The sequence below is a fragment of the Chionomys nivalis genome, chromosome 2 (assembly GCF_950005125.1).
Source record: "Chionomys nivalis chromosome 2, mChiNiv1.1, whole genome shotgun sequence".
NCBI lineage: Eukaryota > Metazoa > Chordata > Mammalia > Rodentia > Cricetidae > Chionomys > Chionomys nivalis.
This window is the reverse complement of record NC_080087.1, coordinates 78,987,729-79,006,477: the sequence shown is the minus strand read 5'-3', so window position 1 is coordinate 79,006,477 and position 18,749 is coordinate 78,987,729. Positions and strand designations below refer to the sequence as shown.

Sequence of the window (18,749 nt, the reverse complement as noted above, 5' to 3'; positions counted from 1 at the left end):
AGCATTTGGGAAGCAGAGGCAGGTCACTCTTGATGTTTGAGGTCAGCCTGGTCTACAGAGTGAGTTCCAGAACAGCCACAGAGAAACTTATGCTAAGACAGGATTTCACTGCATTGCCCAGCCTTCCCCACCAGGGAGCAGTGCCTGCCTTGAGCCCAGGTTGCCCGTGTTCACAGTGAACTTCAGACTGGCACCCGTAGACATCATGCCTTCTTTTCCGTATCTTACTATGTTTTGTGGTGCTGGGAACCTTGTGCACACTTGCAAATGCTCTATTGCTGAACCACACCCCCATGTAACCTGGATGCCACCTCAGCTGTTCTTGGATATCTCTCCCACTTACTCCTTTATTTTATTTTAGACAGAGTCTCACTATGTAGTCCTGGATGACCTGGAACTCACAGAAATCCTCCTGCCTCTGTCTGGGATTAAAGATGTGCCCTACTGGGTCCAATTTAATTTATTAGGTTTCTTTTGGGGTGAGGGAGTGTTGGGACAGGGTCTCACTATGGAGCCCTGGCTGTCCTGGATCTCACTCTGTAGACCAGGCTTGCCTCAGATTCACAGAGATCCACCTGCATCTGCCTTCCAAGTGCTGGGGTTAAAGACATCAGCTCCCAGCAGTTGCTTTTGTTCTCTTTTAGATAGATTAGTTTAGAGCTCACTATGTAGCTGAGGATGACTTTGAGCTCCTGACCCATCTGTCTCTATTTCCCATGCTTGGCTGGATATAGTTTCTTGAAAGAAAAAAGTCTTTCTTTCCTCTCTCTCCCGTCCTCCACCCACCTCTCATTACTTAAAGCTGACAAGATTGTTCCATCACTATATTTGGGGTTCCTAACACTTTATATAATGAAGAAACAAGGAAAATGCTAAAACCCCAGGTTGACAGAAAGCAAAGCGACCCCGAGCATAGTGAGCGCTGGGCAGGAGAGGGGCTGAAGCAGAGCAAGGACTGGAGATGTCATGGCTTCCACTCAGAAGGGAAGCCGTTCACAGGGAGGAAGCTGTGCGGGCTGGAAAAGCTGTTCCCACAGAGACTGGCTGTCCCATCTCTACACAAGAAACAGAGGCTGCCGCTGGGCAGGTCGGACAAAGCTGGATGGGAACTGTTGGTTGCAATACTCCTTATGGCCACGAGATAGCGCAGTGAGCCGCTATTGGACCACCCTTCTTAAAGACCCCACAGTAAACCCTGATTGCTCAACAATTATCGACAGTTAAAACTCCCACGGGATTCACATCCTAGGTGGGCCATTTTTTCATTCTGATACTTAGAGCTGGTTTCACAACCTCCCCAGGCCTCTGCCCCTACACGGGCTGTCAGACTGATGAATGGCTGCTTCATACAGAACATGTGGGGTAGGCACAAGGAGGGTTTGTGTCAGGACTAGCTACCTGCTTAGGAAGCTCAGCAGGAAACAAACGCCGAATTCAAACTGAGTCATAAGGACGAGTTGTAAGAGACAGCAGGCAAGAGCAAACGCAATGGGTCAAGAAGCCACAAAGCCTGGTGAGGCACCTAGAACCGGAAAGATGAGAGCATTTTTCCCACCCAGACCTGAAATGCAGCCATTAAAGGACCCGGAAGGTTTACAGAGAGGATTTCAACAAAGGAGAAAGAGTTTAGTAAGGAGCTGGGAAAGTAATGCTGTACTTAGCAGGAAAGGCCATGCCTAGAATCCCCCAGTGAGGAGTTGGGGCTGTGGCTCAGTGGTAGAGCCCCTGCCTAGAATCCCCCAGTGAGGGGCTGGGGTGTGGCTCAGTGGTAGAGCCCCTGCCTAGAATCCCCCAGTGAGAGGCTGGTCCTTCTGTCTATGTGTTGCTTTTATTGGTTAATGAATAAAGAAACTGGCTTGGCCTATAGCAAGGTAGAACTCAGTTAGGCCGGGGAAACTAAACTGAATGCTGGAAGAAAAGAGGTGAAGTCAGAGAGAAGCCATGGAGCCTCCACCAGAGACAGACGCACTGAAACTTTGTTGGTAGGCCACGACCTCATGATGATGCACAGATTAATAGAGATGGGTTAAATTAAGATGTAAGAGTTAGCCAATAAGAAGCTAGAGCTAATGGGCCAAGCAGTGGTTTAGTTAATACAGTTTCTGTGTGATTATTTCGGGTCTGAACTGCCGGGCATCTGGGAAACAAACAAGCCACCTCTTACAACACCTGTACATATATGTGTATATAGTTGGTTTTCCAGACAGGGTTTCTCTGTGTAGCCCTGTCTGTCCTGGAACTCACTCTGTAGGCTAGGCTGGCCTCGAATTCACAGAGATCCACCTGCCTCTGTCTCCCGAGTGCTGGGATTAAAGGCGTGCGCCACCATTGCTGGGCTGCATATTGTTTTTAATTTTTAAATAAATGTTGTGAGTTTAATCAGCCAAGGGATTTGGGCTGAGTTAGCTGGATAACAGTGTGGGGGATTTCTTTGGGACATTTCCACAGAAGTCACAGCTACTTGCCTGTGGCATTGACTAGCTTCCAGAGCAAGATAAGCTAGCTATCAAGGCCCTGTTCAGAAGAAAGTCACCCAGAACAAAAGCACCAAAGAAAGGAAAGGATGCCTTCACTCCTCAGGAATGGCTTGATGAACAGAGCGGGCAGCTAGGCATCTGGATTCGTTGATTGCTTGCTTGGCAGACACTTCCCGAAATGCTCTGTGCCCACCCGACCCTGAGCAGTCCAGCCCCGCCCTCAGAGGACACAAGTTCTGTAGCAGAGATGGGTTCATGCCCCTAGACAGTAACAATTACAGGGGAGTTCCACTGGAGTCACCTGACCCAGGAATACACGTCACAGAAGGTTGTCTGATGACAGAGATATTTGAACTGAGTCTTGAGAGAGAAAAAAAGGAGTGTCAGCAAGCAGAGGGGACTACATGAGCAAAGATCTGGAAACCAGCAGAAGATGGTCAGGATAATGTAAGCACAGGATGAAGGAGGCTAATGACAAATGTGACATGGTGGGCAAGGTAAGGAGGGGCGGGTTCCAGGCAGCCTCCAGGAGCCTTAGCAGGCACTGGGGCTTTAACTCCGACAGCAGTGGGAAGCCCCAAAAGGGTTACAGGCAATGGAAGCCCTGATCAGATTCACAAAGGAGTCCGACTGTATGACAAGCGAAGGGGACGGAGGATATAGTAGGCAAGATAGACTGTGCTGCACTTCTAAGACAAACGGCTCCAGAGTCAGAATCTGGTGCCTTAAAAACACTAATATTTGGACTGGAGAGATGGCCTAGCAGTTAGCCCTGGCTGCTCTTCCAGAGGACCCAAGTTCCATTTTCAGCACCCATATTGGGGGGCTCTCAAACTGCCTGTAACTCCAGCTCCAGGGGATACAACACCCTTTTCTAACTATTGTGGGTCTTACACGCACACACTGACTCACTCACTCACACACCACAATTTAAAAAAATTTTAAAAATCCAACCCAGGAAACTACAAAGAAGAATGCAAAAATTATACAAAGTTTGTCGTTAGGAAAGAACGGCTATTACTGTCTCTTCAGGCAGGCAGATATATAACTAGAATGTAAAGTATTAGGATTGCATGAATGGATACAGGTTTTAAAATAAAAGTGTTAATAAAAATAAAAAAATGTAAAATCTTACGTTTATGATATTTTTGTGGTTGGTTGGTCGGTTGTTTGGTTGTTTGGTTGGTTGGTTGGTTTTTTGAGACAGGGTTTCTCTGTGTAGCTCTAGCTGTCCTCAAACTCACAGAGATCCGCCTGTCTCTGCCTCCCAAGTGCTGGGATGAAAGGCTTGTGCCACCACCGCCCATGAACCCACAGGACTGTTTCTTCTTATGCTAAGGCTGGAGCCCAGGGCCTCAAACCTCACACACACTAGGTAAATAGACTAACCACTCACATGCCTCCCCCCAAGCTCAAGGTCTTTTTTCTACAGTGTCCTCAATCTTGATCCTCACCTTTGGAAGGTTGCTGTTCCAGTCAGCAGGCTTCTGGAGTGGGAAACATTTCACACCGTTCTCTTCTGTAAAGTAAAGGGTAATCAACCTACAATCCAGACCCTCTATCTGCATGTACGCCTACACACCAGAAGAGAGCACTAGATCACATTACAGATGGTAGTGAGTCACCATGTGGTTGCTGGTAATTGAACTCAGGACTTCTGGACGTGCAGCCAGTACTCTTAGCCTCTGAGCCATCTCTCCAACCCTGGCCATCTTCTATAACCAGGCAAGGCTCCTAGTAGTGGGACAGGGACACCAACCCAGCCACAAAACCTTCGACCTACAGTTTGTTTGTCTGCAAGATGTGCGGGGTAACAGCGGTGCAACCGTAGACTGGTCGAACTTGAGGCCCAGCCACGAGAGGGAGCCCATGCCTGACACTGCCTGGAAGGCCAGGACCAGAGAGAGGCTGCACAGCCAGAGCACAGGATAGACGCAAACATGACCGACAAAAAGAAAAACGTTAATGAACTGATTCCCAATGACAGTCTGCTATTCTCATGGATTGGTACCTAGCTAATTGTCATCAGAGGCTTCACCCAGCAACTGAGGGGAGCAGATGCAGAGACCCACAGCCAAACATTAGGCAGAGCCAGGGGAACCCCAAAGAAGAGGGGATGGAAGGATTGTAGAGGGCAGAAGGGTTGAGGACCCCAGGAGAAATCACCTACAGAATAAACAAAGCAGGGCTCATAGGGGCTCACAGAACCTGAAGCGACAATCATGGATCCTGCGTGACTCTGAGCTGGCTCCTCTGCATATGTTACAGTTGTGTAGCCTGGTGCTCTTGAGAGACTCCCAACAGAGGGAATGGGCCGTCTCTGACTCCCTTGACTGTACAGGGGACCTTTTCTACCTACTGGCTCGCCACATCCAGCCATGATATGAGGGCTTGTGCCCAGTCTTACTGCATCTTGTTAGGCCATGTTTGGTAGATATCCTTGGGAGGCCTTTTTTTTAAATTTTTATTTTATTTTAAGGGAAACAGAGAATGAATGGATCTGGGGGAAAGGAGAGGTCAGGAGGGGGACTAGGAGGAAGGAGTGCAGGAGGTAGGGTGTAACGTATAAGAGAAGAATAAAAGCTTAAGAAAAAGTCATTTTTAAATCTTCAAGATTCTTCCAGATAACTGTATGTAAATGTTGATTTTGTTGCTGATATTTTTGCTTGCTTTAATTTTAGTTTTTGTTTATTTTTGGGGGCACTATTGGGACTTTAGCCTAGGGCCTCAGGCATGCTTTCAGGGTGTTCCATTGCTTAGGGCTAGGGTTTGATTCCCAGCAGCCACATGGTAGCTCACAACTATGCATAACTCCAGTTATAGGAAATGTGATGCCTTCCTCTGACTTCCAAGGACACCAGACAAATCTAAAAAATATTTTAAACCTTTAAAAAAAAAACGAAATTTGTAACCACATCTCAGCTTCCCTGCACCATGCAAGTGATTGACAGCCCAGCCCTGAAAGGGCTCCACTCGCATGTGTGTGTGTGTGCATGTGTGTGTACTTATGTGCGCTCACGTGTGCGCGTGTGCTGTGTATGTACACACACATGTACAGGAGTGCAGGAGTGCAAGCGCTGTGGGTGTTGAAGGTTCTGCAGCAAACAGAGAGTCATGATTGGTCACATAACTAAAATAAAATAAACCCTTCATCAAAAGCACACACTGGGAGAGAACCAGCAAGGCCAGTTTAAGCAGAGCCACCTGTTCCTTGTCACACCTACTTTGTCCCCAGTAAGCCCTGCCTGCTGTTAAAATCTGTTCCTCATGCATGGATCTCAAAGCTGAAAGCTTGGGGGAAACACAGGGAAGAGTTATTGTCAGCCTTTCTCCGTGACTAAAGACAACTCTCCCTCCTTCTGCTTCTATCTCTCAAAAAAAAATTATTTTGAGACAAGATTTCACTACATTAGCCGGGCGGTGGTGGCGCTCGCCTTTAATCCCAGCACTCGGGAGGCAGAGGCAGGTGGATCTCTGTGAGTTCGAGGCCAGCCTGGTCTACAAGAGTTAGTTCCAGGACAGGCTCCAAAAGCTACGGAGAAACCCTGTCTCGAAAATCCAAAAAAAAAAAAAAAAAAAAAAAAGATTTCACTACATTGCCTAGACAGGGCTTTGAACTCTTGGCATAATTCAGGCCTCGATCTCAAAACGTCTGGGACTGCATGCATAAGCACTTATGCCTTGTTTACTCAGTAAGTTTCTTTTCTGTTGTGGTGCTGGGAATAAAACCCAAAGTTGTGCTAAGCAGGGGCTCTACCCCTGAGCCACACCCCAGCCCTCACTGGGGGATTCTAGGCAGGTGCTCTACCACTGAGCCACACCCCAGCCCTCACTGGGGGATTCTAGGCAGAGGCTCTATCATTAAACCACACCTTCAGTCTATACTGTAAGCAAGTTTTCTGCCCACTGAGCTACATTCTACCCTGGGAATTTCTGACTCACTAGCTTGACACTCAGATTCTCCTGTGTGCTTCACAGACAAGCAATGTGTGCGTTGCCTGGGAGAGGTGAACAAAGAAAACAGAAGGTAGAAGCTAGAACCCACAGTTGTCACCCATCATTGCACGCTCTGCCCACGCTCCTCCGCCACAGGACTGGCACTGGTGCTCATGCTAGCCCCGGGAAGCGCATGTGATTACACAGAGGCGGCAGTGGGCACACAGAAATGAAGTCACCGCCCAGTCCACCTAGGCAGCAAAAACAGGATGTAAACCACTTGCCCATCTTCCTCCTGATCTAATGCAAGCCTAAAACAGACATGGATTCCAGCATTTATGCAACTCCCACCCCGCCCACAGGGTAGTTTATCCTGTCATTCGGCAAGGCAATTAGGATTACAGTTCACTGACAACTGAATCTATCCTAATGATAGGGCCTACGTGGGTAGGACCTAACAAAAAGTAACCTGCCTATGAGGGCTGAGGAAATGCCCAAAATTGACAAAGGGAATGGTTGAATAGGTGGATCGGTGGTTAAGAGCACATATTACTCTTGCAGAAGATCTGAGTTCAAAACCAGCACCCACATCAGGTGGCTTACAACCACCTATACCTCCAGCTCTAGGGAGCTCTAAGGCACATACACACACAAATAAAAATGGATCTTTTTTTTTTTTTTAACTAACAGCAATGCTAGCCATGATGGCACACACCTTTATTCCCAGCACTCAGGAGGCAGAGGCAGGCAGATCTCAATGAGTTCATGGCCAGCCTGGTCTACATAGCAAGTTCCAGGACAGCCACCAAAGCTACAAGGATTGATGTGTGGATCCCATGCCAGACTCTGTGGAAGTTATAAGACTAACATTTATTGAATACTGGTGCACTTTGAATTGGGTTAGATGATTTCTGAGATCTTATCTTCATACCCATATTATGAGGTATGCACTGGTCTGCAGACAAGGCAACACCGGAAACCAAAAATACCACTTAGCATGCTCCAACTCATTTACCAAGGAAGTGGTGGGGGAGATTGAAACGGGATATTTGAGAGAAAGAAACGAGGCACAGTGAGGGACGCCAGTGTTCCCAGTACTTGGAGGTGGGAGACAGAGGATTGGGAGTTCAAAGTCACGCTGTGGGTTCAAGGCCAACCTGGGCTAAGCAAGACTCTGTCTTTCAAAAAAGTGCGAAGAATGCATATATGTCTCTCAAAACATAGAAATCTGAGCCAGAAGGATCTTAAGTTCAAGATCAACCTGGTATACTTAGCAAGACTTTCTAAAACTAAGTTATTATTAGATATCATTTGTCAGTTCCCTAGTATTATATTTTTTATTCTGAGTAGTCTGAAAATGATTGACACACAGCTCCTTTAGCCCTAAATATACTTCAGTGTTTGTCTCTTAAATGTACATTATGCCTTCATGGAAATGAATACCTGACCATAAATGAATTCAAGTGTGGATTCTTAATGGTTTTTAAAGATTTATTTGTTTACTTAATTTGTATGAATGCTTTGCATGCCTAGTGCATTGGATCAAAAGAGTGCATTGGATCCCCTGCAACTGGAGTTATGGATGGTTGTAAGCCACTGTGTGTGTGCTGGGATCAAACCCTGATCCTCTGCAAGAACAGCCAGCACTCTTAACCACTGAGCCATCTCTCCAGCCCCTCTGTGTTATGGAATAAGTTTTTGTACACTGTGAAGATGCGCCTTTTCCAAGGTGCCTTCTGATTCATTTAATAAAAGAGCTGACTGACCAATAGCTAGGCAGGAAGAGGTTAGGTGAGAGAGCCAAACTAAGAGGGTGCTGAGAAGGGCGGAGTCACAGGAGTGGCCAGGAGACTCGGAGAGAAGTATGACAGACATAAAAGAAAAGGTACCACCACGAGGCAGAGTGTAGATAAGAAGTATGTGCTAATTGAAGACGTAAAAGGTAGTCAGTAATAAGCCTAAGCTATCAGCAGAGCATTTATAATAAGTCTCTGTGTGGTGATTTAGGAACCAGCTGAGGGAACAGAGCTGACCAGCAGTTCCAAAGAGAAACTCTGCCTACAAATGGCACCTCCACTCCTACACCTCTGCTGAGAATTTTTTAACTGAAATTTTTTATGGTATTATCGTGTGTGTGAAGCACTGAGTGCAAGCCCCAGCCATGCCCCTCCCAGCCCCTACCCAGAAACATTTTTCAAGTGTTTCAATCAGACACCCATCCCAGCTTGTCTGCTATTTCCATGTGGTTACAGTCAGGTTCTGCGTGTCTTCTCTACCCAGTTCAACCCACATGCTATCTGCTTGTCCCATGGCTCGCATGTTCTTCACTATTTGGTTCAGGTGGAGTTGGCCATGTTCTCCCTCTTACGTCACTGTTTCCATCTGCAGCGTTTACAAGCACCTGGCGCTGGTCTAAATGGAGACTGTGGGCGTGTCCTGTCCTCTGCTGTGGGCGTATCCTGTGCCTCTGCTGTGGGCGTGTTCTGTCCTCCGCTGTGGGCATCTGTTAGCGGCTTCTGATAGAATCAGTGATTGCGCTGATGAGGGTTGTTCTGTGGTGTTTTGACTGTACTGTATTTCTTTCAGATTTCCTTCTTTGTTAACTTAGTGTCCGTTTGTTTGTTAATTGTGTTGTTCCATTGTTGTTGTTTTGAGTCAGGGTCTCTCTGTGTAGCCCTGACTGTCCTGGAACTCACTCTGCCAACCAGGCTGGCCTTGAACTCACAGAGATCCTCCTGCCTCTGACTCCCAACTGCTGGGATTAAAGGTGTGCACCACTACCACCCAGTTTATTTTCGTTGTAGTTGTTGATCCTCCTGCCTCCACCTCACTGGTTCGTACCACTCCTAGTGCCTTGCTCTCTGTGGCTGGCAGAGACCATGGAGGAGTTTTACTCTCCGTGGCTTGCTCAGCTCTCTTTCTTATACAGTTCATGTCTACCTGCTTAGGGGTGATCCTGCCCACAGTGGGCTGGCTCTTCCTATATCAATCAGCAATCAAGAAATTATCCCATAGACATTCTTACAGACAATCCAACGGAGGCCACACCTCAACTGAAATAGCATCTTCTCAGATCTACCTAGGTTAACACAAACTACGACAACCAACTTATTTATTATTTATTTATTTACATCAGTGTTGACTCGTATTTCCCAATATGGACTCTTATTTCTTTCAATACAAGTCCATGCTTTTTCCATGTGGTTTTGCTTGTGTGTTTGTTTGTTGTTTATTTGGTGGACTACAGTCCTTTACTCTGGGTATTTAATTTGATCTTCCACTTGTCCTAGATTTGGTCACAGGGAGCCTGTCTAAGACATTTCCCTTTGTCCTTCAGCACCCACTGCTCCTCATCTTTCTTTGTGTGTTCTCTAATCTTCTCCGTGTGTGTGTGTGTGTGTGTGTGTGTGTGTGTGCGTGTGCACACCTTCTCTCTCACCTGCCCCCTCAGGCACTGTCCACTTTTGTTATTTAAGACATTCTTGGTAACCATGAGGCCCAACTTCGAACCAGTATATGAGTGTTTGGCCAACGGATCTCCAGATAACCAGTGGACTTTGGGGCAGCACAGACTACTCCAGGGGCCGCACGGCCTGCATGCTCTCCTCTCTCCTCTCTCGTAATAGTGATGATTCTCTTGGCGATTTTACTGTCGTTTTGTCAATCATGCATAGGACAGATGTCATCATTTCTGGAAGCCCCTTTCTTTCTCAACTATCTTCCCCTAAAATTCTTTGGGAGCTGATGCTTCTCAGATTTCTTGTCTGGAGATGCCAGCTGTCACTGCAGACCCTGGGAGCTGTCCTGACCCAGTGCTGACACGATCGCAGGCAGATCACCTCTATTTCTGTAAATACGTTTGGAACAGGGCTGTTAATCTTGGATATGTATTTCTATGCCAAGCACCCTTTAGACAGGATGGACCTGGCTTGATATTTGGCCAAATTAGCACAATGATAAGTGTTGTTTTTGGTTTAAAGATGTTTGGATGTAAACGTTAGGAAAAACATATTTGACATATTTGATTTTGCCAGAGGTTACTGTTGGAAGATGGTTACTGTTGTTTATTAGTATGGAAAAACATGCTTGTGTTTTGATGTATAAATAAAGATGATTGGAGCTATTCAAGGCCAACCATTTGTGTGAAACTCATCTGGTAGTCAGACAGTTCATGTCTTCACCCTGACGCCCCCACTCTGTCTCAAGACCTGAACCCAGGCTGTGCCCAGACCTCAGCAAGATTTATTTATTTTTATGTGCATGAGTGTTTGACCTGCATGTATCTGTGCAGCACATGTGTGCAGTGCCGATGAAGACCAGAAGAGGGCATCAGATCCCCAAGAGCTGGTGTTATTGAAGTCTGTGAGCAGCCATGTGGGCATTGAGAACCCAACTGGGTCCTCTGCAAGAGCAACAGCAAAGGTTGTTTGCCTCTGAGTCATCTCTCCAGACCCCACCTTGCTTTTTGAGACAGGATCAATAATTAGCTTGGACTCTCAGATGGCTGGCTCCTCGTCCCAGGAATTCAGGCCATTCCATCTCTACTCCTTATAGCTGGGATGACAATCATGGGCCAGCAGGCCCAGCTTTTTCTCGTGGGTTCTGAGACCAAATCCTCATGCACGCACACCCAACCTCCCTGACTGGGCCATCTCTGCAAACCCCTACTACCTTACTTTCTAGATCAACTCTTTTTGAAACAAAGACACTAAAGAAGGGTGCAGACCTGAAATCCCAGCATTTTGGAGACCCAGTCCAAGGCTAGTGGAAGATATATGGTAAATCTTTGCCTCAAGTGTTCAAGGCTAGCCTAGCCTGTGAAGTAAGTTCAGGCCAGCCAGGGCTACATAGCAGACCCTATTTCAACAAAATAAAATATGTTGAGCAAATGAATATGTGAATATCTATAAAATCTCTTGGGTCTTACCTTCTCTCCTGGCCATGTTTAACTTTCTTATAATGCATACTTTCTAATTTTGTTTGTAGGAAGGGGAACACACATGGCATGGCACCCAAGTGGGGGCCAAAGAGCAAGCAGTTCTTTTTTTCTACGATGTGGGCTCCAGGAATTGAACTGAAGTCCTCAAGTATGGTGACAGGCACCTGTTACACAAGGATCCATCTCAATAGCTTCTTTTTCCACTTGATTTTTAAGACAGAATTTTATGTAGACCATGCTGGCCCTGATCCTCCTGCCTCTGCCTTCCCAGTGCTGACACTAAAGGCATGTGCTGCCATATCCCAGCTTTCCAACGTTAAGCTCTGTTGAATATATAATGATTTTTTTTGAGACAAGGTGTCGCCGTGTAACCTTGGCTATCCTGAAACTCATTGTGTAAGAATAGGCTGTCTGATGTGGGATTCCCCCTCTGTATGCTGTGATTACCACCGATTAATAAAGAAAGTACTTTGGGCCTATAGCAGGGCAGAACAGAGCTAGGTGGGGAAAACTAAACTGAATGCTGGGAGAAAGAAGGCAGAGTCAGAGAGAAGCCATGGAGCCACCACTGGGGACAGACAGACATGCCGGAACCTTGCTGGTAACCAGAAGCCTCATGGTAAAATATAAAATAATAGAAATGGGTAAATTCAAGATGTAAGAGCTAGTCAATAAGAATCTAGAGCTAATAGGCCAAGCAGTGATTTAATTAATACAGTTTCTGTGTGATTATTTCTGGAGTCTGGGGGTTGGGGGGGGCAGGAAACGAACAAGCAGCCTGTCCCAACAGGCTGTCCTTGGTTCCATTTTGAGAAAAACGGCAACAAAAACCTTGTTCTGAAAGATGAACAAGGTGGAAGGGACTCAGCGCACTGTACAAAGTAACTAAATCTTTATTGGTGCCTTCCTGAGCCAGCCAGAACACATAGAAAGGCAAGAGGCAGGCCCCTGCCCTGGAGTAGTTCACAGTCTCCGAAGGAAGACAGGAAAGAGCCTCAAAGATGCCAGGCAAGCCCAACATTCAGGGAATGAATCCACTGTCCACCGGCCTGGCAATGAAAACTGGGAGAGGAAGCTAGCCAGGGACTCTCCAGGACTCGCTCAGCCAGTAGATTTCTCTGTCCTTTTTCCTGGTCACCATCAGGGTAAACTCAGTCGCTGCATCAAAAAGCTGGGCCATCCCAGCAGTGCATTGATAACTGCAGGCTGCTTCTGGGAGCTGCAAACCAGTGCAGTGAAACTGGAGATGCCGGAGGAAGGGGAGTTGAGCCAGTCCAGTCCAGTGAGAAACGGAGAGTTGGTACCCACGGCCAGGGAAGCAAGGTGAGGTGGACATTTCAAGATGAGATGCTCATAGCAGCGCACCGGCAACCACAGTCAAGAGAAGAGCTGGCAACCCAGACCCCAGAAACACAGGGCCTTCATTAGCCCCACCTTTTGGGGCATTCTTCTCCATATTGCTGCGGTCTTGGTGGCCCGCAGCACCTCCAGTCAAACGGGACTCCTCTTCTCGTGCAGTATCATGTTCTACTTCATGGGGTGGAGTGTGGTTAGCTGGGGCTGAGGTGGGCTTGGTAGTAGAGGTGGTCGTGGTTGGGGCGCCTGTAGAGGTAGTGCTGGAGGAGGTCTGGACTGAAGTGGACGGGGATAAGGTGGTTGGAGGGGGCAGTAGGACTAGGGGTGGGATTCGAGGGGAGAAATAAGTCTTGTTGCGGAGGTCAGAGTTACAGCGGGGCCCTTGGCAACAGGAGCCGCTAAGTGTGAATCCTGGACCCGTCACCCCATCCCGGGTGCAGGACTCATCCTGGACGCAGCCTCGGACAGGTAAGGACACAGTCACATTGGCTGTAAAAGAGAGACACAGAAAGGTCTGTCATTGGACAGATAGGGGTTGGTACTACTTGAGTAAATCTTAGGGGCTTCTGGAACAAGCCAAGAGCAGCGAACCCCAAAATGAGACTTGCGCTCATTAGTTCAAACATCCTAACCCTGGTCCACTTTCTGCAGAGCACTGTGCTCCTGTCGTCTGCTCACGACCGTGTTTCCACTAAACGCCTTGAGAGGAAGAGGGTGAAACCCAAGCTCCAGATTTGTCTTGGAACAAAGATTTCAGCCAAAACACTTCTGTTCTGTGATCAAAATTCAAACATAACCTCACCTTTTCCTCTCTCAGCTCCCTGCTAAATTTTAGTCTTAGAGTCTGAAATACAGCTCCTGAGAAACACCTGGCACCCGAAGGAATTGCAGAACTTCTCCTCCCATAGTGTCAGTACCAGCCCCTCACTGAGGGATTCTAGGCACACCCCCAGCACTGAACTACACCCCTTAATGTTGTGGAACAAGTAGGACCCCTAAGTTTTCAGGGCTCAAACCAGATTTCCCAAGGCACACAGGCAAAAGCTTATAAGCTTAAACACAAGTCTCATTTCATGGTCTCCCATTCGGTATCTGGTATTCTTCTATAGGAATGTATACACGCGCGCGTGTACACATACACACATACAATCATGGGATCTATAGGGTAGTGGACTACATTTCCCATGATGCTGTAGGACAAGGTAAGCACCAAAGTCAAGAGCAGCAGTTCCCAGCGTTTGTTGAGGTGGAGGGTTGGACCCTTTAGGTGAAGCGTCCCCCACTGCAGATGGCTATCACAACTCCTACAAGTCTCAAGCTCCTTCAGAGGGCAGGCTCACCTGCCGTCAAGGTGACGTTGCCATCGAAGCAGCCCTTGTAAACGCGGCCGCTGGCGTTGTAGCAGTTCACAACTGGAGGCATGGTGCCCTGGCACTCCTCGCGACTCTTCCCCAGGCAGCTGTAGCACTCTGCGCCATTGGGCTCATAGGCACTCTCGTTGCCTGCGGCGGTTAGGGTCCAGCGGGGAGGGAGTGAGAACAGAAAAGGAAGGGTCAAGAAGCTGTGATGGCTCAGGCCTGTGCTCCCACCTACTCAGGAAGCTAGGCAGGAAGATAGCAAGTTCTAAGTCAGTTTGGCCAGAAGAGAATCACAGCTCAACTGGCCTGCTCCCCAGGCGTGGCCTGATGTACCTGTGACTCCGCCCCCTTTCTCCTATCCTCAGCCCCAGTATCCACCTAGGGTGCATACATTGTTGATGTCTGAAGTCTTCAACCCGCCACCCCCGCAACCCTGCCTCAGCTTGCAGTAGCCTCAGCTCCCAGCCTTTGTATGACTCTGCCAGCCACCGACCTGCAGGGTTGAGGCCTCGCGAGGTGAGGTTGAGTTTGTCGTTGCATCGGTCCTCGGTGCACTGCTGTAGCTGGATGAAGGCCAGGAGTCCGTGAAGGTCCAATCCACGGTCATTCTTACCCTGGAGTCCGGAACCACAGCCCCGCACCGCCACAGAGAATTGCCCGTGGACTACATAGAAAAAAAGGGGGCGGGGTCAGAGCACACCGGCCTCTGCGGGCAGGGCTTTGAATGAACAATAATCCTGGGTCTGCAGTGGGGGGGGGTGGACCTTAAAGAGAACAGGTCCCTGGGGACAGAGTTACAGGTGGAGTGTGCGTGTGGGAGCAGGTGGGTCAAGAAGAGCTTCGAAGAATACAATCCAAAGAAAACAAGCTCATTGACAAATAGGACATCCTCGAGGGGGAGAGACTAAAACTGGAGTTTCGATGGGTACATCAAAAAGGGGAGAAGCCTCCGAAAGGAGCTTCAGAGGGATCCAATTAAGAGACTGGAAGAAAAAAGAAAAAAAAAAGTCTAGGAGACAAAATGATGGTGCGAGCCTGTGTCCCAGCTACTGGGGAGATTAAGGAATCCCCGTCCAGCTTGTGGTGCATAACAAGACCCTGTCACGAGCAAACAAAACGGAACCTCGTGGTACAAGCCTGTAACCCCAGTGACTCAGGAGGCTGAGGAAGGAGATTCACCTGCCTAAACTTTATTACAGTGTTCAAGGGCCAAACTGAGCTACTTAGGCTCAGTGTAGAGTGCTTATCTAGTATATGTGCTGGGACCCGGTGGATGACCTGGGGGAAAGTGGGATTACTGAGGATTCTGGAAACTTAAGAGTGGAGTTTGACTCGGAACCTCGATAATCTTTGTGTTGGTTGGTGGGTAAGCATTCCTGTAGGGAGTGAGCGGAAAGATGTCTCCGTGAAGGTGTTTGGGATGAGCCCTCGTAGCCTACGGCTCTCCAGTCAGTCCTGAACAGTTTGCAACTATTACCCCCCTACACGCACACACCACCGGCAAGCCCCAACCCCATTCCAGCCCCCTGCCTGTAGACAAGCTTAAGCTCAAAGAAAGAAGGGCGAATCTGTGCTGCGAGGTCTGAGTGAGGGCTGAAATGAAAAGGCGTGGCCGAAATTGGGAAGGTCTGTAAGGAGGCGGAGCCTCACAGGAGGAGTCCGAAGGGATAAGTCAGAGACCACCGGTGGCACTTACTGGTCTCCACCGCCCCCACCGCCTCGGTGCAGACGTCAGCTCCTGGACCACACTTGACGGTCTTCATCTTGTGCGGAGAGCATCCGTCATCCGCCTTCTGCACGCAGCTGTAGCACTCCAGGGCCTTCGCTCCTGAGGGTGTGGACCGAGGGCTCTTTGTTAAAGATTTCTCCCCCACACAGAGAAAGTCTTCCCTGGTGGCCTCTGTCCCGGGGTGAGATGATCCTACCATGCAGCCAGAACAGCAGGAGGAGAAGTCTTCCCACAAGTCTCAGAGAGTGGGACACCGGGGACCCTCTTCCTTCCCACTTCCTGGGTCTGCACTGAGAACTTTCCTCTCCCTCCTGCTTATTCCCAAGGGAGGAGATCCCTGCCGTGGAGTCCCTGTCTCGGGATCAGAAGGGTCCCTCTCTCACAGTTGCTCGGTGTAGAACCTTCCGCACTGCCCTCTGCCCAGGCAGGGTAGGAGAACTCACAGCCTGCCTTTGCTTGGGATCAACTTTTCTTATAGGACTTTCTGGGAAGGGCTGGGGGATTGTTCTTCCTTAGGAACCCCCCACTCTACCCTCCCAGAGGCACACTTACCTTCACACAGCAGTAGCGGCAGCAGCAGCAGCCATCCGGTGGTCCAGACCACTCTCTGTGCATCTCCTCTCCTGGCAGCATCCATGGCTGCGTCCTGCTCTCTCCGCGTCCCCCCTGGGTGTGCCGCCTTCCAACCCGGGCCCTCTTACCTGAGCCTCAGATGAGTAACCTACCCTGGGGCAACCCTGGCCTTGCCCAACCAGGCCAACTCAGCGTCCGCTGTGGGGCGGGCCCGCCTCTAGGTGCGTCACCCACAAGAGAGCGGCCCCTGCCCTGTGCCCTTGCCAGGGACTGGAAAGGGCGGGAGGGAGTAGAGGTTCCCTGACTGTCCCCTGGATAAAGCATGTGTGTGTTTGAAGGCAGAGGGAGTACCAGGGCTCAAAGAGAGATAGGAGCATTCAGGGTGTGCTTGGGTCCTGAGGGCCTTAGCCTGGGGATTGGGGACACTGAGGCAGAACTCCTGTGTATCATCACAGAGCTCCTAGTCGTATGGTAAAGGTATAAATTAATTAAATAATTGGGGAAACTGTTATTTTCAAGTCATTTATGTGCATATGCTTGTCATCACAGCCCTTAGGGAGCCGAGGCAGGAGGATTTCAAGGAGTTTGAGGCATGATGAGTTTCAGGCCTGGTTGGACTACAGAGTGAGATCCTATCTCAAAAAGTCAAAACAAACATCTTGGTTATTATTTACAAGAGATTAAGACTTTGGAGGAATAAAAATAGAGAGCTACAAGCAGGGTTGGATTTAGAAGTATAACTTTCAATATGTTTATGCTGGGAAATAATATAAAGTATCTATCAAGAAATGACTAAGAGGGTATATATAATCGAAATGCATTGTATACATAGATGAAAGTCTCAAAGAATGAATAAAAACAGAAAAAGAATTCTTGAGCACCTATCATGTGTTCTGGGCACTGCAATAAATCCTTTAAATTAAAAAAAAAAAGGAGGGGGTGAGTGGAAAGCTAGGATAGTAGTCTAGGGGTCAGCAGTACAGCACCTGCCTAGAATCCCCCAGTGAGGGGCTGGGACCTGGCTCAGTGGTGCTCAATGGTAGAGCCCCTGCCTAGAATCCCCCAGTGAGGGGCTGGGGGTGTGGCTCTGTGGTAGAGCCCCTGCCTAGAGTCCCCCAGTGAGGGGCTGGGGGTGTGGCTCAGTGGTAGAGCCCCTGCCTAGAATCCCCCAGAGAGGGGATAAGATAGAGCTTTATCCTAGAGCACTCACCCTGTATGTATGAAGCCCTGGGTTGCATCCCCAATATCATCGCTCCCTCTCGAAAAAGATAAAACAAATGGAAAAACCAAGGGTGGTTCCTTCATTCAATGAGAATATTGCCGAGCAATGGAAAGTTTCAACAGGCGGTACATGAAGCTACACATATGGATCTTTAAAACAGTGGTACTAGAAGTCCTAAGCAAGACAACACAGGGCAACTTTGTGCATATGGAGTTCTGAAACGGACTAAACTAACCCACAGTGAGAGGAAAATGGACAGGGGTTCCCTCTGAGAGAGTCTTGTCCTGGAAGAGCCTCTTCCATCTTCATCCAGGGAGAGTGACCTTGGGCGTGGCTGGTGTGTACAGAACTGCTGAGTTGTATATTCAGGCCTTCACGGGAAGTACATTATTCTTCAGTAGAAACATGAGGAAGCTGGGCCTGGTAGCCCAGTCCTACAATCTTGGTCTTTAGGAGTCTAAACAGAATGTGTTAGACCCAAGTCAGCTACACCATCTGCACCCCAACATAGGAACTGAACAATAAATAAATAAATGTAATCAGAATCACAAGGCCCTACACAGGGAGAGCCTTTAGAAAGGTCAATCATAAGAATAAGAACAAGAATGAGCGAGTGAATGAGTGAGAGAAAGGAGAGAGAGAGAGAGAGAGAGAGAGAGAGAGAGAGAGAGAGAGAGAAGAGCAGGTGTAATGGATCATGCCCAGACTCAGGAAGCTGAGACAATAGGATTGTACTGAGTGTGAAGCCAACCTGGGCTCCATAGTGCAACCCTCTCCAGACTCGCCAAAGGGTGCAGGAGACTAAATCAGCTGGGCAGTTTCCAGATGGAAAAAAAGAGAAAGTTTGGATGCTTGCCTGGCATGCACGAAGCCCTGACTTCTATCCCAAGAGTGGCAAAAACGGAGTGTGATAGAGATGGTGGCAGGAGGTTCCGAAGTTGAAGTTCATCCTCAGTTACATAGGGCATTTAAGACCAGCCTGGAGAATATGAGACCATATTGAGGGAAGGAGGAGGAGGAAGAGGAGGAAAAAAGATCCAGCCAGTAACTCCAGTAACTGTCAGGAGTTGTCTGGTTAATGCAGGGGCCAAATTGTTGTACTGGACATAACTAATCTTACAGAACAATCATGTAGGACAAGATCACCTGTGGCTGTGAA

General features: G+C 48.4%; 1 protein-coding gene across 1 annotated transcript; it reads right to left on the bottom strand.

The window, feature by feature from the left end:
• Nucleotides 1–12,703: 12,703 nt before the first annotated feature.
• On the bottom strand, nt 12,704–16,432 carry Lypd3 (LY6/PLAUR domain containing 3). Its single transcript, XM_057763340.1, has 5 exons — nt 16,348–16,432; nt 15,763–15,894; nt 14,560–14,730; nt 14,049–14,210; nt 12,704–13,197 (listed from the first exon to the last, which is right to left on the bottom strand). The coding sequence occupies exons 1-5, from the start codon at nt 16,430–16,432 to the stop codon at nt 12,704–12,706; spliced, it is 1,044 nt and encodes a 347-aa protein (XP_057619323.1).
• Between the last annotated feature and the right edge of the window lie 2,317 nt (nt 16,433–18,749).